The sequence below is a fragment of the Melospiza georgiana genome, chromosome 2 (genome assembly GCF_028018845.1).
Source record: "Melospiza georgiana isolate bMelGeo1 chromosome 2, bMelGeo1.pri, whole genome shotgun sequence".
NCBI lineage: Eukaryota > Metazoa > Chordata > Aves > Passeriformes > Passerellidae > Melospiza > Melospiza georgiana.
In genome coordinates this window covers 32,799,544-32,827,053 of record NC_080431.1, presented here as the reverse complement: position 1 = coordinate 32,827,053, position 27,510 = coordinate 32,799,544, and the positions used below count along the sequence as shown (strand labels likewise).

At 40.2% G+C, this 27,510-nt stretch overlaps 1 protein-coding gene across 1 annotated transcript in view; it reads left to right on the top strand.

The window, feature by feature from the left end:
- Positions 1–13,990: 13,990 nt before the first annotated feature.
- The window catches only part of HS6ST3 (heparan sulfate 6-O-sulfotransferase 3), a 278,841-nt gene continuing 265,321 nt past the window's right edge, over positions 13,991–27,510 (top strand). The window contains exon 1 of the mRNA XM_058018510.1: positions 13,991–14,553. Coding sequence (XP_057874493.1) covers positions 14,021–14,553 — 533 coding nt within the window. The 5' untranslated portion in view covers positions 13,991–14,020. The remainder of the gene's footprint in view (positions 14,554–27,510) is intronic.

The following is a 27,510-nucleotide window of genomic DNA, read 5'->3' as shown; positions in this document are numbered from 1 at the left end:
GTGTGTGTGTGTGTGTGTGTGTGTGTGTGAAAAAACCCCTTAGTTCTCTGAAACCATTTTTCAGCAGAACAGAAAAACAATTAGACTCAAAATTTAAAATTATTCATATCGCAGCTGTGCAAATAGGAATTGATTATCATAGCAGTTTCAGTGTGAACAGAGGGAGTGATTAATGAATGCCTCTCAACAAGATGCAAATGTTTTGTAAGTCACAGTAAGCTATATCTATTTTATAGAAACAGTAGTAATAAGTAAAAATAAGTTGAGCTTCATCAGCGTATTCAGTTAGCTGAAAATAAAACTTTATTTTCCTTACAGATTGAAAACAATTTTTATGGTGAAAGGCTCCCTTTCTCCCTTACTTGGAGGTAATGTAAATGTCAAACACTAATCAAATGGTATTCCTGTTACATGGTCATTTACTGGGGGCCTCCTGAGCAGTAGCTCCTGGCAGTAGCAGTAGCTCCTTTTATCTTGTGTGAGATTGGAGGCCAATCTCTTCAGAACCTGTCAAAGTCACTACTATGACAGGCATCTGAGGTGTTTCCCTAAAAAGACTAAGGATGTTGTACTGCATTGATTTTTGCCTATTCCATTAGAATAGACCAGCCATGGTTATTTGATTAGCATATCTCAATACAGTGTTATTCTGGAGCAGACCATGCCAAATATATTTTATAGTCTGTTATCTTTTCATTTTGATTTACAGGGATGGGCCAGTGAAAGAAGAATTGATGCAGAAGTAACATAAGCCTGGTTTTAACAGCTCAAAGAATGTGCTCAGTGGCAACTTTCTAGCAATGAGAATTTATGCTCCTTTGCCATGCCCATGCATACAGCTGCAGTGATAGTAAATGGCTTGCTGCCAGCATGCTTCTCTTTCCAACTTTTCCTGAAAAGAAAAAAAAAATGAAAAAGAGAAAAAAAAAGGAAACTGAAGGAACATTTTGCTTTGTGAAATAAACATAGGAGTTACAGCCTCTTATTTAAAATTATCCACCTCAGAGATGTTTAGAATATACTTCCAGGTCAACAAGCTTCCTACAAAACTTTGGGCATGTCTGTACTGTGTAGTGGAGAACAGTAGAATGGTTGTAATGGGGAATGCAGCTCCATTTGGATTCACCAGATCAAGTTCGTAAGCAATGCCACTGCTCTGCTGTGCCACCACACAGTGTGCTTGTATTGATTTTTGTATTGCCCTGGCTCCTACCATGCCAAATCTGAGCAGCTAACTGCACCAATCGAGAAAAGTAGGGCTTATCTACAATGTTGCAGGGTTTTTCTGACTTTGTCTATGCTAAATCTTAGCTCATCATTCCTGGGTCAAGCTCATCATGTAGAATGAGTTGGCGCTTCTGATGTCAACTAACAATCTTGGTTGTTAACTGACATGTGCTCATAATTAATCTCTTATTTACAATAGACTGTGAGGTTCTTGAGTGTTAAAAAAGTACATTTTTCCTTCTTTCTCTACTTACAAGTTGTGAATCTATGTACTCAGTGAAAGGAGTACAGGTGATATGCTGATTATATATAATATAGCCTAAAATGTACAATAAGGTTATTAAATCACCATTGTTGATAATTCAAATAATAGCCACATACTTGTATTTTAGACCTGATTTGTCACATGCAACTGTTTGGGAGAGTATAACTTCAGAAGATAAAATATTTATAAATAAAATGCACAAAGGTGGGTATTTTTACATTAATTGAGAAGCTGGCATGTGCAATGAAATGCCTCAGGACAATTCTGGCCACATAGTGCCACACCAGCACAAAAGAGACTTTAGTGTGAAGGTATAGGTGTATTCACTGAGAAAATAAACTATTTCTCAAAATAGGGTAGTAGGATTTGAACTGTAGGCCTATCATGTAGGCATCAAAAGGTGCTATGCAAGGTGGAAAATATAAAGATAAAATGTACCTGTAGAACAAAGTATATCAGTGATTTTTCCTTTTTAGTCAGATCAGTGAGCAGAGTTCTGAATCCCTTCCAGAATGACTAAAATAATGTAAATTGGGAAATTAGCCAGTGAGTCCTGAATGTGCACTCAACCAAGTCACCTTTGACAGAGGCGAGGACTGCAGAACCATGATGTACTGTCTACTTAAAGCCAAGTGCGTTTTTTCTTTGAACAAACTCTTCTACCCTTTTTAAAATGGGTGAGAATTGCAATTGTATTTCCACCTGGTCAGGGTGCCGACTGCACCATCCAGAGCGCTCCAGTGATAGCATATACTGGGAGGCAGGGCTCTATGACAGCAGCTCCTGGCTCAGGCTGAAGTACAGACTCAGCAGAAACCATTGCCTTGCAAGGTGGCATGGGCTCATTGGAGAGGCAACTTGTGCAGTACTCTGTGTTCCTGGCTCTGCATGGACAGCACTTGGGCCACAGCAGAGCTGGGTGCCAGGAGCAGCTGGTTTGCAGGATTTGTGTTACTGAGCACCTGGTGGGACAAATCTCATGTTTATTCCTCATTTCCTATTGAATGACTCATTAGTGCACCTCTAATGCAGTAACAAAGACTAATGCACTTTTTGAGAGAATCACAGATACGTAGAATAGTTTGGTTGGGAGACATCTAGTCCAATCCCCCTGGCATGGGCAGGACCACCTTCCACTGGATCAGGTTATTCAGTTCCCCATCCCCACAGACCTTAGATATTTCCAAGGATGGAGCAACCACCACCTATTGTCCAACCTGTTCCAATGTTTCACCAAACAAAAATGACTTTCCAAATCCCTGTGCATTTTCTTGTTTTAATTTCAGAGTGTTGACATGAAATTACTCCTGTCTTTCATGCGCTGTGACTCTTGACTGGACAAAATGCTGAGCAACCTGAGGTGACTTTGAAGCTGGTCCTGCTTTATGCACGAGTAGAACAAGCTGGCCTTCAGTGCCCTCATCCAGTCTAAACTATGTGGTGCAATTTGGTGTGCTACTTATACAGAACTTGCTTAGCATTGGTAGCTAAAGTTGCTGAAGTTGTAGGTTGCAAGCTGTGAAATTTCACCTAAATATTTTGAACACGTTATGGTCAAGTAAAAGAAGGCCCTAGAGCCACCCAAAGTCAGAAGATATGGAAATAGCAATCATCAGCAGAAGCTGCAACCTTAGAGAGAAGAAGAGAAATGGCCCATGAGGAGACTGTGAAGGGACCCAAGGAAGAACAGGAAAACCCCAGTCAGATTCACAGAATCATGGAATGATTGAAGTTGGAAGAGACTTCTGGAGATCATGTAGTCTGAACCCCTTATAAAGCAGGTTCACCTATAGCAGGTGCACAGGATCATGTCCAGGCAGATTTTGAGTATCTCCACAACCTCTCTGGGCAGCCAGTGTCAATGCTCTGTTGCCGCTGTAGGACATGAAAAAACACAAGCGCACACCGCTGTTCTCAAGGTGAAGAAAAAGGGAAGTTTATTTTCTGACTCTAACATTTATAGTTTTTCAAGAGTGACAGTGGATTGGAGGGTGACAATGCCATCTCTCCAATGACACTGGTCAAACCAACTATGTATCAACTTTCTCTTCCTTCATAAAGGAATGCAAAACAATGAGTTATTTACAGAAAGTATGTGAAAAAGTTCATTACAAGAATGTCAACATCAGAAGGCTTAGAAAATCTTAAAAAACCCAGGTGACACTCTGTCATGCCCACAGTAAAAAAGCTTTTCCTCATGTTTAGATGGATCTCCCTGTGCTTCATGTGGAGCCCCATGCTTCATCATGAGCTTAGCATTACTACTAGTCCAATCAGTTGCATGAGGGGTGGGAAACTTGTAAGGGTGTAATTGCCCAGTGATTTCTTTGTTCAGGGTCCTTTTTTGGGGGCATCCAGCTTAAGCTGCAGCACTATTTATAAAAAGGACTTCAAAGAAGAGTCTCTTGTTGGCTTATTGATCTAGTGAAAGCTTTGTCAAACGCTGTTACGGTGGCTAGCATGTGTAATACTTGTAACAACTGTTCTGTGACTCTTAAGTGTAATTTACTTTAATTAAAAATTTGTGTAGCTAAAGCAAAACAGAACAAGCCAGCTGCTTTATTGTGTGAAATATGATGGATTTGTTTCCAGTGGAACAAATTTCAATGCTGCTTTTCTGGTTTTGCTGTGTCTCTTCTATTGGTCTGTACTTTTGTTAATGTTAGAGGCAGTCCAGTAGATGAGTTTCTTGTTTCTCAGGGGTCACTTCAGCTCACTTCCCAAAGTGAAAAAGAATATTTACGGACAAGTAATCTAAAGCTATTTTTCCAGTAATTTATGCTAAATATCTTTAGAGGGAAGATAGAAATATTACTTTTGAGTTATGCAGATTAATATTTTATGTCCTTTTCAGTTAATCTGAGTATATAAAATTTTCCATTTTTATGATTTACACACAAAGATAATTGCAATCCATTTTGTGAAGGCAGCTTTAAAAATCAATGTAAAAAATAAGTTACATGTAAATGAAAGAGAAGCAAAAAGTGCAGCCACAAGCTATTACAAATATAATGAAAGTGAATTTATTGCTCAAGATTTTTATGACCTTCTGTTTTTAAACCATTAAGAAAGTCCTTCAAGTTTAATCCAAACTGGAGAAGACACATTCCCATGCACATATACATGATTTTCCAGGCAAATTTATACTAACAGAACACTGTGAAAATTAAGGCTCCCAGAAGGAAAATAAAAATTATTATTCCCATATCTCTGAGGTCAGCATGCTGTGTCCATCAATAAATTATAAAATATGTGCTTTAAAATGTTCATAAACCATGGAAAAGTAAGGAATTACAGGTTTTTTTAGCACTGGAACATACACAAATAAATTAAATTCCAGATTTGTAGTAGCTTAATATATTTCTTTTTCTGGCCCATGCCAGTCAAAAATCCAAGGAAGTGTAGTCCCAGAAAAAAAAAAGGAGTCACTGAACACTTAAATGAAAAGTTGTGGTTTATATCTATATACAAGGTGATTAAAATATGCATATTTCTGGAGCTTTGCACCTGTGTATTGAAGTGATTGCACATAATTAGCAATGTGATTATCGAATATGTTTTCGCATGCCGCATATAATTAGACTTACAGAAACACACTACATTTAGAATATTTTAATGTAGATAAACTTTGAGGGCAAAAATGAAGTGTTGTTAAAGAAAAGTAAATCGTTTAACCCCTGATGTGCCAGCTGCTGCCACCTCTATCTCCTGTGTCCTTCTGCTGGGAAGAGCAGTGGGATGAGCTTTTCCCCCCTCTCTAGCACTGCAGCTCCCAATTATGGGACACTGATGACACAGAAAGGAGGAAAAAAACAACAAAAAGAAGGCAACAGGATTAGTGCTGGATGAATGCTCTCTTGATGCATCCTCTTTTGAATAACTTTGTCTCTGAAATAAAATTATCATTCCATTTTAAATAAAATGGTCACAATTCTATGTGATTAACATATGGTAATCATGCAGAATTAACACCCAAACTAAGGGAAAGTGAAATGATAGGTCTACTCTGTGATACTAAAGAATGAAAAGTGAGATCCTGCCTGCTGGATGCCCCAGAAATTTTTTTCAAATGAATCTTTCTAAGAATCTTTTTTTCAAAAGAAAGTGCAAGCTTCTATTTTCCCCTCAGTTTTGCTACCAATTTGGGATTCCTAAGCACTTTATTAAAGGAATACAATTATAAAATGTCTGGACAACTTGTATCCTACTATTTCTTAGCAGTTGGGAGAAATGATGATAATTGTGCTAAAAACATCTGTATTTAGATAAAATACATTTATAGCATGTGATTTTTTTATGTTATAAGCACCAACTAAAATATTTTAATGCTTGTCAATTCTCAGTTATGCTTGCACAAAGCTATGGAACAGGGTACAAGTTTGCTAATTATTTTACAGATCGGATTCTGATATTTCACTCACCATCAATGGTCTGTAAGCCACAGTGTGACTACACTGCTGTGGACAATCTGTCTTCTCTTAGCAGTGCAATTCTTATTCTATTCCAGTTTTTCTTTTGCTACAAGATGACATGCAGTGTTGGTAGTTTGTAGGTACATGCTTCTCACTGAACCACTTCAATGTGAGGTGCCCTTAGACCCCTTGGTCAAACAAGCTGCTTTGACCAATCTGTATTTTGATTGCCTTTTTCTGACAGCTGAAGAATTATTCCCTTATTTTTTGCCAATTCTTAATCTGAACACTCCAGCAATCTTCACCTCAACTCTCCCTCTGAGTTTACAGTTTATTAATCTGAAACCTGTCACAGTGTTGAACAATTTTTCTTTCCTCTCATATTTCTTACATAGTCACTGGTCTGTTACAAATGGACTGCAAGGCCAACAGATAGTTCTGCTGTGGCTTAGGAGAGCTATTTTAGTCTTGACATTTGCTACCACAGATTGCCATTATAGGTTAAAATTCCTGGCTCTCATGGTAATTACAGATCCCAACATACTTTAATCCAAGATCATAAGATAAATTAGTGCCAGAGATGGATGTCTCAGACCGAGACTTCAAACTGAGTATGAATTTCTACCTCTCACCTACAGTGCTAGTGACTTTCCTGTGCTTTGACTGTTGTAGGTTGGCCAGATTTGAGGTAATGGGAGTAATTCTGCTGCAGCCTCAGCTGTGAAATAACTTAGGTCCCTTCAGCATTAAACCTGAATTCCTCTTGCCTTTTCCAGAAGTCCAACTGCACTTTTTACTGATAATGGGACTAGCATTTCACTGATCATGGGAGGGTAATTTAAAGCATAAATATTACCATTCCTATATATTATGAATACACGAAAAGAAAATATTAAATCTTTGTATGGCCATAAGTTAGGGAAGAACCACTGATTACATGCCTTTAGGTGCTTATAGAATGATAGTTAAATAAGAAAGAGCTAAGAAAAATTCCCAAAGAGGAGGACTGAATTGTTCTAAAAATTCTCATGGCAGCACATTAAAAAGTGCAGTTCTTGAATTTAAACTTCAAAGGGTGCAGGTTGGGTTTCTGAAAAGAATCCAAGGAAGGTCTTGTATGAAATAGCAGCAACCCAGAAAGTGATAGCATTTCTCAGCTTGCTGTTTTCCACTGAGGAGTTGGAGGTCAGTTATAAAAGAAAGGTTCAGACTTGCAGGCAGCTGTGAAAGCCAGATAGGGGTGCTAGAAGTTGAGCCTGATCCACAATTTGCCATGTTTGTTCTTCAGTTTTCACCTGTATCCCACAGAGATCAGATGAAGGACTCAGAGATCATGTACTACAGAAATCTTTTTCCATCTCAAAGAGGGAAAGTTCTTGGAAGATTTTTTTGTTGTTTCTGTTGGGGCTTTTTGGTTTTGCCTTTTGGTTTTGTTGGTTTTTTGTTTTGTTTTTGTTTGTTTGGCTGTTTTGTAATTTTTTTTTTAATTTTTACATTACACACCAAAGACTGAAAATATTAAAAAAATAAAGGAGAGAGGGGAGTTCTAGTGGATCATTTCTAATATTATTTCAGATTTTTTTCTCTGAAGACACAAAGTTTCTAGACTGCATATGGAGCTGCGATGGAGATTTGGATCCAGATAGGCTATGTCTGTCCATGGCATATCTAGAAGTCAGTTTTGAAGGAAAAGACAAGATATGGCTTTCATAACTTTGAAAACCTCAGTAATTTCACTTCTAAGCACAAGCAAAGGTGCTCAAGATAAACTGATAGTTGGGTAAGTGACGTTTGATGGGCCCTTGCAGATTAAGAGCACCTGAAAGGAAGCAAAAGGCTTTAGTGTGATGGCAAGAGTAAGAAAATGCTTCTGTGCTGCATATCACCAGGTGGCAGTATTACACAGTCTTGCAATTCCTATACAGCGTGGTATGAGCCGTTTGGGGGTCCTGGTGGGAATGTTGGTAGGGATATTTGTTAGTTTTTGTTAGGCAGGAGGAAACATGCACTAATTTCAGAAGAGCTATATCTCTCTCTGTCTATTGACCTCCCCGATCAGAGAGGAAGCTGCAATACAAAAACTTAGTTGTTGACTGCTTAGATACGCTGATCTTTAAACAAGGGAATCTATCAGGTGCTGCTAGACTGTTCTTTACTAGGAAAACCAAAACACCATAAGAAAATGCAGCAGCAATATCTTTCACATGGTTATCAGAGTGACTGAGTCTGAAGCATTTCCATTTGGACCCAAATGTGGAAAAATAAACGTGGATGTGGTGCAGGTAACATGCCTTTTATCTGAAATAAGTACCCAAAAGGTTCTCTGCACTCTAGAGATTAAATAATAAATACTGCAGGATTCAGAAGGCTGAGGGCTGGAAGGAATCTGTGCAAATACACTTAAGTTTTTCTATGCACAGAACAAAAATGAAAGAACAACTCCTGTGTCCTCTGAAATGCTTTCCTCATGCTGTCTCCATGTTGTAGGTAGCATACACAAGCACTCTATGTTTAGGGTTTGGGATTACAAAAAAACCACCCTGCATTTCATGCTCTCTGTTTTCTCCCTTTGGCTGCTTGTCATTTGATACTACATCTTTCAATAATTGGAATATTTCACACATCACATTGTCATTATATTGCAAAGGCTCCATATTATTTTCTCCTTATTACAAGAGTTTCATACCTCCTTGATGTTTCTCATAGACAGCTCCTCAGAGCACTAACTCTCCCTTCTCCTCACAATAACCAAGTGACTCCAGATCCCCTTCCAACCAACCACCCCACTCTTTTATAGCACTTTTCTTCTTATTGGCTACAGCTGTGGCCTGTTAAAGTCAGGCCTGCTTCTAATCTTTAATAACTAGCCCAGCTGCAACTCTTCAGGGGTAAGATGATTACTTTCTATACTACCTTTATTTTCTTATATTCTATCCCCCTACAACTTCACTCAAAGTATCTTCCCACTCCCTGACTCCATCTATGGCCACGTCATGAAGCCACACTCATCCTTTGAACGGCCATAGCAGCCGGACGCCCTTTGGCTAATTTGCTTAGCATCATCCTTGTTTCAGTTGGGATTATAGCTGAATTCCAGCAAGGCTCCCTGAGTGCCTCTCCACTGTCTGGGCAGTGGACTCCAGTAAGCCCATGTGCAGCCTTACATGCCAGAGATTTTCTTTGCTAGTTAACACACTGTAACTTCAAGCTGAGTTTTGAAAGTATAACTCGGTTACGCCACAGTACAAAATGCAAGAGGGTGAACACAAATTATTCGGGCTTAAATTGGAACCTACAAATGTTCAGCAGTGTTGTCTCCATTAGTAAATTAAACATGCTCAGAAACTGTCTTGGGTACTGATACCAAATAGAATGACATGGTCTGACCTACACTGAAGCTACAATCTTGGTCACTGAGTGCTGGTTGGAAATACTTTCTGGAATGGTTGACTTCCAAATTCTATCCAGGAGTCGTTTGAGAGAGTGCTGGTTAGAACATTGGGTCATTCTTTATTCTGCTAGATGTAGAAAAAAAGATGACCAAGTTTACCTGGTAGAAAGGGAATCTGCCTTTAAATATCTTGTTATTGGCATTATCTAAAACATATAGCTCAAAGTTTTCAGATATTTACTGTTATTGGGAGACTACCTTCACAACCATTGGAACCTAAATAAAGGTATTGAAAGGTATTCGTTATATGAGGAGTTACATGGTTGTAAACAAACAAATAAAGAAAAACACTGCAATGTTGGAAGCAATTTATGATGTTCCAGTTGTCCAAGGTCAGCATCTTATAGAGGTGGAATAATATAATATATGGATAATAGCTGCAATATAGCAATATAGGATAATAAAGCATAATATAGCTGATCCTTTAATAAGGAAAACATGCAGCAATTTGGTGTAAGGAATGACTTGCAGAAGCTCCTGCACATGGACTGGCATATATGAGACATTGGCTGAAAACATTGTTTCTGTAGTGGCTGCATTCTGAGTAAAGGAAATTAAAGGTGGTCATAGCTAGAAAAAAAATTATTGCGTCCAGAAAAAGAAAGGCAGGCAGGAGAAGTGTAAAGTAACAACCCTTATGCTGAATTACAACTTTATAAGAAGAAGGTCTGCTGGCATATGATGCATAAATTCTTTTACAAGGAAGAATAAGGCACTCAATGTGCCATTGAATGAAGGTTTGATAAGTGCACATATTGGAATTTAATCTAATCCCTTTAATAAGGGAGGTTTCACTCTAAACATCAAAACAAATTAATCCCAGACAAATTACTGGAGTTAGCACTCACTTATTAACAATTTCTGTCCTCATGACCAGGGAAACACCTGGGACTTGCTGCGTGAAGAAAAATTGATTTATTGGAAGTCACAACTGGCTACAAGTATTGAAACAGCTCAGGTCAAGCAGTGATAAATAATTTAAAGAAACCAGTATGAGGTAGGTGTCACTTTAATTTTATATTACCAGATCTATTAGATGTGAACCATGTCAGACGTGTAATTGCTAAATGAAATCATGTTTTTGTACCTTTGATATTGTACCTATATACAAGTGATATTTCATAAAATATCACTTGCTTACTCATGCATTTTGTACAAACCTTGATGTTGGCACTGACACAGTTTCACATGCCCATTGCTTCTGACTAGCAAATACTGTATTATCCTTTAAAAGATATTGTAAGTATGCCAATTTTTATTTTTAGCAAGTTGGAAAATGTGTTGAGCATTACCTGGGAATTGGCAAGGACAAGGGACAGCCTGTGTTGGAATTCTGAAATATTTTTCTGTGCAACACTTTTACATATTAGCTTGTTTCTGATAGAAATGACTGCAGATTTGGTATGTAAATTTTAACCGGTAAAGGTATTCTGCCTAAAATTGTCATAAGGAACAGGTCATTCCAGTATTATTTTATTTGAATGCTTGGTGGGTGACCTCTGAGATATCTGCTGTCAGCATAGGATCTTAGAGAATTATGAAAAAAAGAAAAAGAGAATCCTAAGTCTTACGTGTGTTTTATTGTGAAATCCACAAAAACTACAATGATTTTGTAAGATTATCTCAAAATTAGCTTTTAACTGACTTTGGATTTTCTTTGTAGTTAAAGTCTCATTGGAGATTTATAGATCAGTTACGTTTGAAAGGGAAAATGTTGTGATTGAGCGCTGTTGGCAACTTTTAGGGCTTCATTTTGAACCCAGGCATGATCCCATTAAATCAATGGGGACAGCACTGGTTTCAAAATGACCCTTTTCATTGCTTCATTGATGCTAAGGAGTTATAGCCACGAACTTGCAAAGAAGCTAAATGATTTTATTAGAACTTAATCCCACAGGGACTTGCACAGAAACGTGGGCCTCTATAAAGAGCACATAAAATAGTACCAAATGAAAACTCTATCTTGTTGGTTGTGCCGTGGTTTGTGACTTTACATAAAGTGTGGTCCACAGACCATCATTAAGAGTGTTCAAATTCATAAGTAAAAACCTGCCTTTGAAAGCTGCATAAATACATTAATTCATTTACTGCAAGTAACTTCTAGTTTCAGAAAAAGGAGAATCTTTTAAAAGTCAAGTTTTTCAGATAAACATAATGATAAATATTTTTACTTCTTTTGTACATCTATTCCATATTTTTTACCAGTCTTCATGAATCAGTAACTGTCTTGAGTAAGTTTAAATAAATAAGAATTTAAAATTCTAGTGAAATTGAGAGTTTCTCTGTTTGGCAACTTTAATTTTGAGCTACTTTTTATGGAGATGAAGGTACAGTGTTAATAATCTGGTATTTAATGAGAAAATCTTAAATTATCATATTTCTGCATCATGTTAAAAGCATCAGAAGAGATACTGAGTCTAAATCCCTTAGCATCACTTCTATTTCAAATTAATTTAGCCATATTTCTTGTTAAGCAGTGGATAGGCTGAGATGAGAACAAAATGCTTCTGTATCTTACACATTTAAACATTTAAATTTCTCCAGGACAGGCTTTGTGTCACCTAATAAAAAAAAAGAGGTTAAAAGATGAACTCACTAGGTCCACACTTTGGAGGCCCAGGGAGTCTGGAAGCAGGTGAGCACAGTGGTGGCCAAAGCAGAGGAGAGAGTCTGGTCTCTCTAGAGAGGTGGGTGCTCTGCTGCTCATGCTGGCAAAGAACATGGTCATTTTTCAAGGTGAAAATGCTGTTTTCTACTTCAATAAGTCAGTGAGTGCACATCTCTTGTCATTAGATGCCAAAGACTAATAGGTTTATTTGAATTCAGACTCTGAATTCTTCTTCCAAAGTAGGAAAGGACTTTCAGTACCGTGGTGCATGGCTGTAGAAGGGTGAATTTCACCAAGTAACCCATGATATTTTCCTTAAAAAATGTCACTGAAGGTAGAAGAGCATCATCTATTTTCATGTTTTGGCAAGACCCAAAAATTTGCAACTCTCAGACTTTTACTGGTGTATTACCACTAAATGGGATGCTGGGGTGTGCATGCATGTGTGGTAGATGTTTGGAGGTGGGTGGTGTAGGCTGGCTGTTGTTCCTGTGGACACCTCAACATTTAATGTTTGAGCTCCCTCTGTTCAGACCATTTTCTGTTAATTTTTATGATTTCTGGCAAGCTGTAATAGGGGCAGATACTCTACCCCCAAAAATCCAAGTACTCTTGGTTTCTATATAAAAACCTTCAGTTTAAAATACATTTGTCTATTTTTATAAGTTCTAAAGTTAAGTGGTCCCATGGGAAGGCACTGCTCTTCTGTTATCTGCCTTGCAGAGGTGAAGCTGCCTTTAGAGTTGAGCAAAAAAGTTGCTTTAGCACTGTCAGATATCTAATTAATCCCTCGGTAAATAAAGGCATTCTGTAATTAAATAAGCAAGATGTGCAATCAGTTCTAAGAAAAAATGCTTTGCATATTAATATATTGTAATCCAGGAGCCATATGAGCCTTGGTTTTGGATATGAAGTGTTTGTGACAGACTTTTAACGTTATGGGGAGCACAGGCAAAACAGTGGGGTGTATTTTTTTCAGGCAAAAGAGTGAGGTATATTTTTTTTTTGGCAAAATTCTGCTGAGTGTGCTCTGCGGGTAAAGATTTGAATGTCTATTTAAAAAAAAAGGATAATTTTCAGTAGGGAAAACAACAGAGTTTCAGGATGTGGATTGCTGTAAATAGGGATTGTTGTAAAAAGGGATTGAAAAGTAACCTTTTGACATTTTAATGGAGCAGCTGCGCTGCTGGGAAACCGGTGTTATTGCCTCGGGGAGGTGAAAGTGTTCTAAGAAGGGGGTTCGTGGTTTGGGACCATGGTTTGGGACGGTTTGAAGAGCGCAAGCACCAGCAGCACCGCGTACCAGCTACCCTACAATTAGTCAGTTAATCTCTGGGGTGGTCGGCTCTGTCCGCCTCCGTGCATGAAGCATTGGGATTATAATCACGAACGTGACACCGGGAAGAGCAACTAACGTCTATTCCCGACGGGAAAGCGATGGGAAATGAGGGATGTAGCGGAACCCCGCTCACCTGGCAGCTCCCCGGCCCCTCCCATTGGCTGCCCGGCGCCCCGCCCCCGCTCTCTGATTGGCTGTTGCCGCCTCCCGCCCCCGCCCCGCGCGCGGCAGGTCCCGGTCCGGTACCTGGAGGGGAGCGCGGGGCCGTTCCCCCCGCCCCCGCCGGGCCGCCGCGCGCTCCCATTGGCGGCAGGGCCGGCGTGCTGGGCCCGCCCATTGGCTGGCTGTGCGGCCGGCCCGGCCGCGATTGGCCGGCGGGCGGGGGCGGGGCGCGCCCCGCCGGGAGCCGGGCGCTGTGTTTGGGCTGGAGTTGCGGCGGAGCGGGCTCGGGAGCGGAGCTGCGCGGCCGCCGCCGGGCAGCGCGTTCCGGGCGCGGCGCTCGGAACAGCCGCGGGCAGGGGCGCGGGATGGCCGCCTCGGGCGGGGTGCGGCGCGGCGCGCTGGGCTGAGCGGAGCGAGCCGCGGTCGCCCGCCTGCCAAGACCATGCCGTCGGGCATGGAGCTGTGCGCCCCTCGGCTGCGGGATCCGAGCGGGGCGGCCGCCCCGGCAGCGGCCGGCAGCGCCTGATCCCGCGCCGCGCTGCCCCCGCGCACCGCCATGGACGAGCGCTTCAACAGGTGGCTGCTGCCGCCGCTGCTGGCGCTGCTCTTCCTGCTCATCGTCTACCAGTACGTGTCGCCCGCCTGCCCCGGCGCCGCCTGCCCCCGCCGCCCGCCGGCCTCCGCCGCCCGCCGCGGGGGGGGCCCGGAGGAGCGGGAGGAGGAGGAGGAGGCGGCGGCGATGCCGCGGCTGGCGGCCAAGTTCCCGTTCGCCCGGGGGGAGCTGTGCCGGCGGGTGCGGTTCGACATGCGGGGCCGCGACGTGATCGTCTTCCTGCACATCCAGAAGACGGGCGGCACCACCTTCGGGCGGCACCTGGTGCGCAACATCCACCTGGAGCAGCCCTGCTACTGCCGGGCCGGGCAGAAGAAGTGCGCCTGCCACCGCCCCGGCGGCGACAAGGACACCTGGCTCTTCTCCCGCTTCTCCACCGGCTGGAGCTGCGGGCTGCACGCCGACTGGACCGAGCTCACCAGCTGCGTGCCCGCCGCCATGGAGCGCCGCGGCTGCGCCGGCAACCGCACCCTCAGGTCAGTGCCTGCTTTCCAGATGCTCCCAACCAGATCCCGCCTTTCCCCGCGCCCTGGGAAGGTGCCCTGGCAGCAGGGCGAGAATTGCCCGCTGCCGTCCTCAACAGGAAACAAACTGCGGGGCGTTCCGGGGGAGGGTGTGCTCTGGGCTCTTGCCTTCCCGCTGCGTTACTCGCGGTGCTTTGCCTCTAATTCTGCCTTTGGTGCGGGTTAGCGGAGAGAAACTCCGCTCGTGCTCCCGCAAGTTTCTCCTGTCTGTCCGTCCTCTCGAAACTTGTCTTTAACAAATCACTACGCTCTTCTGCAGCAAGCAGAGTGCCTCTGCAGAACCTGATGGATCGCTGCAGCTGCTGGATGTTGTAACTAGCGGAGTTGGCAGTATTCAGGAGCCCTCAAACTCATTTTCTGTCCGTGTTTCGCGCTGGCACATAGGCAGGGTCCGCGCTTCCCGTGCCGTCCTGGCCGCTCGCTCTCCCTGCAGGCTCGGCTCAAAGTCGGGAGAACATGCGTGGTCCCTGTACTGGCAAAAATCGCACTAGGAATGTCCCTTTGGTGACCTGATGACAGCGGACAAGGGAATTCTGTGTGCATGCTGCCTCTCTGCAGGTTATAGTATGGTTTTGTTGGGTCTTGCGAGTTCTAAACATGGAATAATTGTCAGATGGGCGATCTCTCTTGATAAGAGATACCTCTGGGTGATTCAGTAAGTTTTGGTCTTTGTTCTGATTTATTCACCGTTCAGTCAGATTATTTAGGCTAGCCATAGAACCTGCCTCCATTTGATTGATTTTGGACATGTATTCAGGAGTTATGGGCTGAATTCATGCTTAAACCTTTGCATTTTAATAATTGTAACTTCTACTCTGTAAAATATTAAGGGAAATACAGGAAGAATACCTTTACAAAAAGTTAAATAGTTTGGGAGCTACATTATGTTCTTTTATTTTAGTATCCATCTTGATTTTATGCGTACACGAACTTTAAATTTTCAGTAGAATTACTTCCACATTGTGGTTTGTATCTTGTCACTTAACGTGTATAGTCCGTGACATTCATGGGCACATTTTCACAGGGTTTATTCATCAGGACAGTAGAGTTGATTATTGTTGTTGAACAATTTGAAGGTTATTTGATGTGAACATCAAAGGCCCTCCCATACGGCAAAGCTAGTTGCATTTGGAAAACTCCAGTCAGGATAATTTAAATTTATTGTGGATGGTTGTGGACTTTAGCTATACTTGCAGAATACTGTTAAGGTAATTTGTACAATTTTATGAAGAAATTTTAGCTGAATATGAAGTGTATGTATTTGCTGATGGAAAAGAAATGCTGGGAATGTCTTCAAGGACAAAATAACTAAGTGGTAGCTGTAGAGCTTTAAGGAATATTCAAGAAACCTAATGTAAAAGGGAGGGGAGGAGGAAGAGTAATACTTGTAAAAATGTCTGAAAATACATAGTCTGCCAGTGAAATCCACTTTTTCTCTCATGAAGAATATTAGTTGGTAAATGACTGAGTGCTAAATTCAGTTGCAAAGATCACAAATGGGAAATAAAATTGGAGTAGTGGCTTCAGTACTATTACAGAAAAACATTCTTGTATTAGATAAATTTAAAACTTCAAGTTGAACTACACAGCCAGTCATAGGGGCTGTGGTTGTTCAGTGCATAGTCAGTAATTACTTTGACTAAAAAAAGTAGTGGTACTTTGCTATTATAGATAAACAGTGTTTTCTGATTTTTTTTTTTTGTTACTGATTTTTTTTTTTAAATTAGTGGATTGATTATTTGGCTAGTGTGTAAGATTGCACTTCTTGATTTGTCTTTACATAAATGAGGAATGCACTGTGAATAATTTATTGCATCGTTTTAATACTTGTTTATTCTTGTATTATAAGTTGTGGTGGGAGACTCCTTTACATTTTCCCCTTTGTTCTGTCATTACAACCATGTAGCTTGGCTTCTGCTTCTTAAGTAACTCTAAAAGGAATCAAATAAACCTAAAGTATGGATTATCTCTGCTGTGAATGTCTTTGCTATTGGTGAAATTGGAATCAAGCCTAAAATACTTTGCTGTACTATTAGAGGCATGGATTTCAGTATTTTTTTAATGTCTGAATGGAGACTGAATACCTAAAATAGGCAAGAAACTAGCATACGAGTCTAACGTGAAGTGTACTGAATATTTTCATGTCTTCCTTTAAAGCTCCTGAATGTATTTGAAGCACTAGACTTCCCTGAGTAGCTCAACTTTTCTCTTCTGCCTTCCAGCAATGGTGTCAGAAAATTAGGCTAAATTGGTTAAATATCTGACAGTGGATTTTCTTTGTGGCCAGCAGGACAAACTTTTATGGATTTGGTACCAAGGTGTTTGATCTCCTCTGCTATATATTTGATGCAGTGAAGATTTTTTGTTTGTTTCTCCACTAGCAGGTGTTAATATAATCTATTCTTTCAGATCCTGGTATATGCAGTGTGCTTCTACTACAGCAGAGGGAATAAAGGGTTTTTAGTGTATGATAGTGAAAATTTGTTTCTTAGAGTGCTAAAAATAGTGCAAGTTAGATTAAGTCCTACCTTTAAACAGATCTTCAGAAGATTTCATGAAGAAACTATGATTAGAATTCATGGGGAAAAGGGCTTGCTGGTAAGGAGTAGATGGTCATGGAAGACCTGTGAAGCACAGCCTCTCCTCAGTTCTTTTCTTTCATAGACAGTGTGTTTAATCAAATTAGGGTTTTTGAAAGAATTTGTCTTAGTTTTTCCTCTTCCTAGTGTTGGAGTTTTGAAGTCTCAGGACCCAAGATGGAACATGGGGCAAAAACTGATGCTGTGCTCCAGAAATCTGAACTTCTTTAAGTCCAAGTGTCAGCATGGACTTTTACCTTTATGGGACTTAATGGTATGGTGTGCCTTGTCCCAGCTTCAATATGAAAAGTTGTTTGTTATTAATGTATTGGATGCTACTGTGAAGTTGTAGAACTATTTCTTTTGTTAGAAAACAAAGTAATTCTTTTGAATGATATTATTTTAAAAAACAACCAAACCAAGACAAAAACTGTAGACTTTATTCCTTCAAATGTTTGCATATGTTTTCATTTTCAGGATGTGAGATTTTCTGCTAAAATACCTGTTTGCGTGTCTACAGAGCCAGGCTATTAGTTTTTCATACTAATGTGTAGCTTTCACCTTTACAAAAGCTGCTGTCTGGACAGTGCCTTTAATTATTTTTTTTTAAATTCAAGAATTTCTTCTTAAAGTAACAGTGTTTTATGTGATTGCATTGCCCTCTGCAGAAACCATTGAAGTTGGTGGTGCTTGTGTTCGGCTCCACCCCCAGAACTTGGCTTTCCTTCCGAGGTGCCAAGAAGCTGAAACTGTGGAATCTTAGCCAGTACTGCCTGAGGAAAGAATGGAAGAGAAACGGTGTGAGATGTCTAAGCTGGTATGCCAGGGAAGGGTTGGTGTCAAGGCCGAGGGACATAAGGCTGTCTCTGCAGACAGTGGGGAGGAACAGAGTAACACAGGCAGCCCTTTTAATGATCTCAGACATGTCTGAGACCTGCTGAATTGTCTTCTGGAGGGCCAGTTCTTCCATTCACTGATAGCTAGGGAAAGGCTAGAATTGTGAATTGAGACTTTGTGTCTAAAACTAGAAAAGGAGAGTTCCAGATCCAATATTGCAGAAACATTGTCCAAACTGATTGTCTGCCTCTGTTAGGTGGCCAGGTAATCCTTGGGGTGTGAGGTAGGGCTTGCTTTGTCTCTCTGCTCTGTGGAGGAGGGGTTGAGAGAACCTGACAAGTCCTGATCAAGGCACTTTTTATCCCTTGCTGATGATGCCTGCAGTATAATGAATAATTATTCATTATTGTTTATTTGAAGTTTGATTAAACTAGGAAGGCAATCTTTTAACTATACAGTTGAAAGAACATTTTATTGTAAGTTTTGTCTAATTATCTAATATGAAACCGTGAAATCACTCAAGTTGTGTAAACCCCATAAGCTTTAATGTGGTTTAGTCTTCAAAACTATTGATTTTCATTAATTCACTTCCCATTATACTCTCTATTTCCTTGTCCTTTTTAACTTGCCATATGCTACATTTTTCTATGGAGGTGTAAATCAGCAGTAAACCCATGAGTCCTGAAATGGAGAAAGTTGAATAGGAAATATTAGTAGAATTCCTTTCCCTTCTTTTGCATTCCTTTATTTGACTATTATGGTTTTTTTTAAGCTCTAGCTGTAATAGAACATAAGACAGACTCTGGTCTTTGCAGCTGTGGTAACTGATCATCACAGAAATGTAAGTGTGTTAATTGAAAAACAGGACTATGTGGTAGATAGTGGAGAGAAGAGAACAAAAAGTCACAAATATTTAAACTGAAAGAAAAGCACAAATTCTCTGTTGTACCTTAGTATCTTCTACTGAAATGAGCCAGTAAATTCTATACAGTTTTTAAAATAAATGTAAGGAACAAAGACTAAACAATTTCCTGTGGTCCTGCTACTGACTGCAGGCTTTTTACTTCCTTACCTGTCTCCAGTGTAATGTGCTCAAGGGTTTCATTGTCCTTAAAATTGAAAAGTGGTGTTGTCTTCCCCAAGTGCCTAGTGTGAATCTTGTTAACTTCAATTTTAAGCCCATTGCATCTCCTGTCTTTTGAGAACCTGAGAACAAATCGATCTCGTTTTCTCTGCAGTAGCCGTCTGGGTACTTTGGCTCTTTAGAAGCCTTCTTTCAAGCTTCCCTGCTTAAATAGTAACCAAATCCAATTCCCTCTGTCTTTATTGGAGGAGCACAAAGAATGGCCTACTCTTTGGGTTTGTGTCAGTTGTTTGCTTGAAAAGTGGTGTTTCAGTGGGAATACAGTGTTTCATCTCTTATGTGTAGTACAAAATGGACCAGAAAAGATTACTTGGCTTATTCTGGAAGTTGTGCTTATGGTCGTAAACTTTACTGATATTTACTGTTTTGCATTTTCCGGGCATTGACTGTCAGCTTGGGATTTAGACATTATTCATTTTATTATAGACTATTACTTATATTTTCTGTTGTCTTTTTGTAGGAGCTTTGTGCTCATCCCCTGTGGATTTCATTCCCCTTCTGTCAATTTCTTTCATTTGCAAAATTGATTTAAGTTTTTCGTTCTTCCTAGCTTTTCATCATTGGCTCATTTAGTAAAAATGGTTTTATTTTCAGCATCCATGTTGTTTATGCAAACATAGAATAGAATGAAATCCCTTTGTAATAGATCTTTTGTTTGATAACTCTCAGAATTGCTTTCCAGGGAGTTCTGCCCTTGCCACATCATATTTTTTTTTTTTTCTGGACTCTGGTTTTTTTTTTGCTTATGGGAATAGGGAGTAATTGGAGATGTTGCTTAAAATTGTAAAGTTGTCCTTTTTTTTTTAATGTTCCTATTTTAAGCCAATTGCTGTATTTTAGAGGGAAATTAGGCTGTTTTGATCCTGATTGATTGAGATTGTAATGCTGTATTTTTCTTATTTTTCTTCTATTTGTTTACAGACAACATGTCTAGAACTTGTGGCAGCAACTAGCAACTATCCTTAACTACTTTTGCACTGTGTGTGTCACCTGTGAGTTTTCTCCTGTCAGAATAGCAGACAAATGATTGATGTACCAGAACTTTTCTGCATCAAGGTTGTCACAACCCTGAAAAATCTTTCACCCAAGTCTTGTCTTCAGACTTTTGCAGATACTGCTATAAATCTCAGCTGGTTGCCTACGAAAAATGACTAGAACTCATGTTTACTGTTAATTGCCAGGAATGATAAAAGAGTGGTCAGCACTATTTCAGATTGGAACAGATAGTTCTTATTCATCTGTCATTGTAATTTATGGGTAACTGGAACAGAGTAAGTTTTGAGCCAGGAAAGTGCATGCTTATGAAAATGATCAGCTGTACTGCAGTTCTAGTTGTCTGGAAGAGAATTTAGTGATTTATCCAAACAAATTTGCCTTGTTCTGATGTTTCTTTCTGGAAAATAGCCTGTCTAATAAGGTTTTGTTTACAGTGCAGGAGCTATTCTCTTTTTTGTGCAGGAGCCAGGCAGAGAAGTCCTGTGGGAGAAGAAAAGAGTGGAAGTGTCAGGATCATCCCCTAGGGCTGTACAGTGTTATAAGACATAGCCTCTATTTGGACCTTCTCATGTTATGATACTTTTTAAATTTCTATTAACCAGCTGCCTCATTTAGAATCCTCTTGAGTAGGGTATTGCTTAAATTCTTACAGAGCATTGGGATATGTATTGGTTTGAGGCAGAATTGCAAAGGTTATTTTGTGAATGGGAAAAGTTGCTGTGTAATGCCATTACATGGATAGAGCTCAGATTTGTAGACCCAGCCAGTGGCAAAAATAGGAATAAAGTTGTAAGCTTGCTCGTGGAGTTTTTTTTTGAGAACTCTTTGTGGAGAAGAAAAAAGTCTCTGTCAGCTCAGCTCTGGTGATCACAGAAAAGCTGAATGGAAAGTGTAAAGATCTGGTTGAAGTAAATGATTTCTCCCTTCAGGTGTGTTGGCAGTTTTCAATGTCCTAACTGCTAAGTAAGCAAGAGTAAAGCATCTCCTCCCAGGGTTTGGTGAACCCATGGCAGTGAATTGAGCTTATATAATGTAAAGCCTCTCCTGCTGTTTGTGCAGAATGAGATCCACTGAGAGCTAGGGGAAGCCTGTATTCTTTAATATTTTTAGTATTGCATTCAACTTCCTGCCTGTTCTCTGGAAGTATTTATAACCCAAGTTTCTATGATGCTGTAATGTTCCCAGTTGCTTCAGAAGGTAACTTTAAGTCCCTTAAAAGCTCTATTATTGCTGAGCAAGGTTTTAAATGCTGTGTAGGAGGCTAATTGCATGAATTAAGAGTCTCATTTGGACAGCCTCTAGATTACAGTTATTCAGCCCTGAAACAACTACTATTTTAAGGGGAAAAATTTAACAGAAGTATTTTGGGATTTTGTTTGAGATGCCATGAATCTTCTTTCGGAGAAATTGCTAGAGTAGCAAAATCAATAACTCTTGAAGTACTTATGGTCTGTTACATGATCAGTGCTTGAGATCTCAATATGTATTGACTGAAAAGGTGTAAAATGGGTTCTTGTAGTGATAGGACCTATTAGGATTTCAATTCTGCTGTGAAGCTTACGGTTAGGTGGTCTTATGTGTACTCTAAAAAAATCTGGAGTGTGGCCCACAGCTTAAAGTCATCTTAGAAGAAACATTGTTTAAACTTAGTGTCATAACCCTCGTTTTTTTTCTTTATTAATTGGTAATCTGTTAGAAAATGCTTGATGTAATACGGTGCAGTTATATGCACTAATACAGTAGTACAGTTATATGTCAGTTGTGAGAGTGACAGGGTCATGCAGGGTGGACTGTGGCTCTGAATGTTTAAAAACTCAATGGAAATGGCAAACATACTGGTCTAACTGGCTTAGTACTGGATGAACTTTGAATGCCAGATGAAGAATAATGTTGGGATGGGGAGAGCAATGAGCAGATGCAACTTCAGTTTCCAAAGGATGGAACAAACCATGGTATTCATAATTGACTCGAGAGTATATTTCTTGTTCTGTGAAGTAGCTTGATGTTGATGAGAACTCCTGGCACATGGTGCTCTTTGATACAGGAAGGAAATGGCCCCTTCAGGGGATGTGTGTGGAGGAGCTGGCATCTGTGAGACCAGTTACTTTCTGCAAATAAATTAAATTGAAAATGAGGTCAGTGAAATAAAGCGCTTCAAAAAGCACTAATGAAAAATACAGATTTTTCTTATTTCTCATCTAAATTCTAATGATCTCAATGTAAAGAACTTGATGACTTGCAGATTTCCATTTGATTTGTAAGCTGGCTTTTGTTTAAATAGCAAATACATTTGTTACTCAGTGTTTGTGTATTTGCATACTTGAAAGTGTCTACTTGCAATTTTTTACTCTAATTCCATGTATCTTTGCACACAGGCTCTGTCTGAGACTGTGGGAGAGGAGGAATAGCAACTGATGGTGTTTGCTTGAGGAGCTCCTCCAAGGAAGAGAAGAAGGAGGAGAAGCAGTGTAGGTATAAGCTGTGAGCCTCAAGGAGAGTGAAGTCTGGAGAGAGCAGGGAGCAGAAATAACTCTGCAGTCTGGCAAGGTCAAGGAAGGATCAAAATTATGCAATTTGAGTTTTTTTTCCAATACAAATGGTTTAGGGTTTAAAGCTCTCCATATGTTCCTTTTGTACTTGCTGAAGAGAAAGATACAGAGGTCATGAAAAACTTCAAGTACTAGGTAGTTTGAGCTCCTGTTTTACATAGGTATTTTTATTTTAGATAAGTGTTGTAATAAAAGAGCCAAATAGTAAATTAAGCATCTTAGCTCCAGCAGTGTAAATCCCTAACAGCAGAATTGTCAGGTGTTGTTTTCATCCTTTAACTAGACTTTAATTTTTAGTGATAGGAAGAAGTTCATTCATCACTTACACTTGGAATTATTTTCCAAGAAGTCCCTAGCGTAAGTGATGAATAATTTCTGTAACTGCAAAACCTTTGTTTCCATGCCAGAAATGCCTCTGTCAGGCTAAAGCTGGGTCATTTCTGTTGCTGACTTAACAAGGTTCAGATGAGAAGAGTAACTCAATTAAATATTTTATGTTGTTTTCTACTACACATAATTTGGATTTATTATAGAATTACGTAGGAAGGGACCTCTGACAGTCGTGTAGCTCAAACCCCTGCTTAAAATCAGTCTAACTAGAGCAGGCTGTTCTAGGATATGCATGGAAATTTTGAGTAACTCCAGGGATGGTGGTGCCACAGGGTCTCTGAGCAGCTTATTGCAGTGTTTGGCCACCCTCATGGGGAAAAGAGATTTTCTCTTCAGCTAGCATATTCCATTTTACCAATTGTGTTGATTTCTTCCTGTCTTACTGCTGTGTGCGTCGAAAAGAGTCAGGTGATGACTTTTTTATTTACACCCAGATGAGAATTGAATAGAGTAATGAGATCTGTCTGGTTTGCTGCCTTGTCCCCAGACAGAACAAGCCTCGCTTGGCAACTCTTCATGTGTCATGTGTCCCAGCCCCTTCCTCACCTTGGTGGCCCTCTGCTGGCAGTTCCCTCTGTACCAAGCTCTGCCTTTTACTGGGGAGCTCAAAATCAGACACACCAATCCAGGAGCTGAAAGGTGGAGGGAGGGGAAGTGACTTACCCCAGCCTGCTTAGTTGCCAACAGAGCTCGATCCTTGGTTTGCCTGCTTCACTTCCCAAGGGTGCCCTCCACAGTGTCCACCAGGAGCCCCAGATCTATTTCTGCAGAGCTGTGTCCCCTGCATGCCCAGCCTGTCTTGTGTGTTGCTTCACCACAGGAGTGAGTTTTTTCTTTTACTTAGAATCATGGAATCATAAAATGGTTTGGGTTGGAAGGGATATCAAAAATCATCTGGCTCCAATCTGCCTGCCATGGTCAGGGACACCTTCCACTAGAGCAGGTTGTTCAAAGCTCTGTCCAACCTGGTCATGAAAACTTTCAGAGATAGTCCACAGCTTCTCAGTCCTTACCACCCTTACAGTAAATCACTTACCATGGTTGCTCTTCATGGGTTTCCCATCAACACAGTTCTCCAGTGTGGGGTTACCCCTGAACCTGCTGACTGGAGGCCCTGACCTGGTAGACTCTGTCCTAGCATCTAGGTCATTAATAGAGAGTTTTAAACACCATTGGCATCAGTGCCAGTTCTTGAGTGTCACCACAAGTTATCAGCCACCAGCTGGATTTTGTGTAGTTTGTGTACAGTTTGGTTTTTATTTTTGGAAATTGGGAAGAAAGATTACAATGGAGAAGGTGCTGCAACATGATAAGGTGTTGAAGTAAGTATTTTAACTCTTCCTTGTTCCTCAGTTTGACAATCCCTGGAACAGGCTCTGAAGCTATATTTATTAAATAAATGAAAGATATATGCAATGATTTTTTTTTTCACAGTGGACATTACATTAGTTTGTTGGAAGAAACAACTTATTACAGCAGTAAATATTTACATGGGCTGTGATGCATCCATGACATCCAGTGTAAAGTTGGCATTAAGCATGTGTTACAAAAAATATGTTCCTTTGTACATTTCTTGTAAGAATGGGATGGTATGTTCCTCTGGTGACTGAGAGGGTACATTTTTTCTTATTAAATTGATTTTTAGTAGGTAAATTAGAACTTGAGTAGCAGTTCAGTAAATAAGAGGCAGTCTATTTCAGTAAATAAGAGGCAGTCTATTTCAGGGTATGTTGCATCAAACATTTCTATTTGAATTATTTTTATCCAAAAAGCTACAATTTTATATTTTCCATATTCATATTGAAGATGGTGTTCTTCAGAGCTCTAACTTCCATCTACAGTGCTAATGTTAAGATGATTTCAGTTAAGTGATAGTATAAAACTTTCTCATGTATTAACATAACTTCTCAGAGTTTGTAATGAAAGAACAAACTGTTTTGCCTTTTTTTCCCCTGAATTATTGTATTGAACACTCAATATATGTAAGATTTTATTGTGCAAGTGTCAAAGCTTCTGTAGGCAAATACAGAATCCAGAAAAAAAAGGAGCAGCAAATATATAGGCAAAGAACTTTGCATTTATTTAAAGTGTATTATAAAGGCTTTGCAGTGCCAAGCAGAAAAGGTTCAGAAAATGTGAATAGTTAGTTTGTATGTGCATCTTTATTTTTTACTGCTAACACTTTACTTACACGAAGTAAAGGTTTAAAGTCCCTGTTTTCAAGACAGACTTGTGTCCCAAGCTTCAGCTCAATTGTGCTAAAGTGGTCATGTCTTTTTGTCAGGCTTTTAAAGCCTGAAAACGCACATTGAAATTATTTCCTCCAAAGTGAGAATTTAGTTGACTAAATGAAGGAAGTAACTGAAATTACTTTTCCTAAGCAGCTCAGGCCATTTCTAACACGTTTCCTTCTTCAGCAAAGTCTTTGTTTTGCTCTCCAGAACCATGTAAATGTATGCTGAGTTTTGCAGCACTGCCTCTGACTTGTGCAGATTAGTTTTTATCAGGCTATACCTCTTTTCATTTTGATTAAATTGCCAGATACCTGACAATGGGATAAAGAATCCCACTGTGATATGGGTCAGTACCAGCCATCTAAATGGCTGCTGGGCCTTGCAGTAGAGTAATAGGAAAACTGATGGACTGCATCTGACTTACAGGTTGACTGGGAAGCTTAAGTGCTGCCACACAGAACTGTGGCTTTGATTAGGAGAGCAGTGGGGATGCCAGAAGTTTATCATTCTTCTTTTGTGCTCTGCTAGTTGTATTCCAGAAAATTTTCAGATAGTTTCAATGAAAATATTAAGCATAAACTCAAACAAAATACAAAAAAAAGATGAATTGGGAAGTCTTAATTAGCAAGAGGGTTGTTGGCATTCCATTGATATTTTAAGCCAAATTTCAAGTTGTGTATCCTTTCAGGAAGTAAATTTATACTATATGCCTAAAGAATTTTCTCTTTGTACTGTATATATGGATAGCAGAAGAGCTTAAAAGGACATGGAGAATATGAAAGATTTATTTTTCACAATCACTTTTTTAATTTTACCTTTTTTTTTTCCTGTAAAGATGCCTACTACTTCTTGTATTATTCAGGTCACATTCTACACTTCTGATTTACCTTCTTGGCAGCCTGATGTTGCCCACTCTCCCACATTGCTGTCCTTTCTATCTTGCCAGCTCTTTTGCCTTTGTTTTCTGTGTTTTTCTTGTGTGACTCACATTGCCTTTGCATTGTACCTGCTTGCTGTGCATACAGAATGAGCTGGTTGGAGTAGTGCTCCTCTCTGCTCAGTGTCCAGCAAGCTGCAGGCTTGAATCAGCTCTTGGGCTTGTCTGCCCTGTCAAAGTTCAAAGGGACTTTTAGCTGTTTGGCTTTGCAGGAGTTACCAGAACTGACCAGTTTAATCTATCCTAAATTCTTTCTTTTATTGTTCTCTCTTTTCCTAGCAGTACACAGAAACAGATAAGAAAAAATAAATGTCTTTTCTTCCTACCTGAAAAGCCAGGGAATTGAAGAGATGCATTTTTGTGTAACTCTGTGTTTCTGTCTTTTCACTTAAGCTGCTGCTCACAGGGCTTTTATAATTGCTTCCTTTTGATTTGGGTTCCTAGTTTGTCCTAGGATAAAGCATGAAACAATTGCAAGTTGTCTCGGTAACACATGGCTCAGTCTTTTACTTTTGCAGTACTTGGAGAAGAAGGTATTTAAGCTTAGCGTTGACAGTGTTGGCAGAAAAATACTGTGTTTTACCACTGACTGTCTGATGGCAGTACTGAACCCCAGCTCTGCAGTGTGAGACACCAGTTCCATCCTGAGGCAGGAGCAGGGTGATGCCTCAGGTTTTAGCTTTTATATTTTTCAGAGTCTGTACTGCTTTAATATGTGGTTCTGAGCTTTATTTTAGGGGATAGTAAGCTCTCTTAGTGAAGTAGTGAAGGCTGACCTGGAACAGAGGCTAGATAGAGCTAAAGAATAAAGTAGGTATTTATTAGGAGGCCTCAATGGATCCACCTTGGGCAGCACAAGAGCCAGCCAGGACTACAGCCCAGGTGAACACAAAAATGGTCACCAAATGGATGACCGGTCACGGGATCTGACACTTCTAGAAGTTTTGGTCCATTAGCATATTGGAGTTATTGTCCAATGACAGCTCCAGCCCATGGAAGTCCCATCCTTCTTGTTTTCTTCATTCTGCCATTGTTTGTGCTCTTGGGTCTGAGACCTGGATCATTTGTCCTTGGTCCCCAGTGAGAGAAGGAATTATTTTGTCCACCTACTCCATGAAGACAGCTTACTATCCCCTCATATGAAGCTCAGAATTACACACTAATGCAGTACAGAATGTGAAACCGTAGAAGGTAAAACCTGAGGCATCAAGGGGAGTCCTTCCCAGCAGGTGAAGGAAGGCAG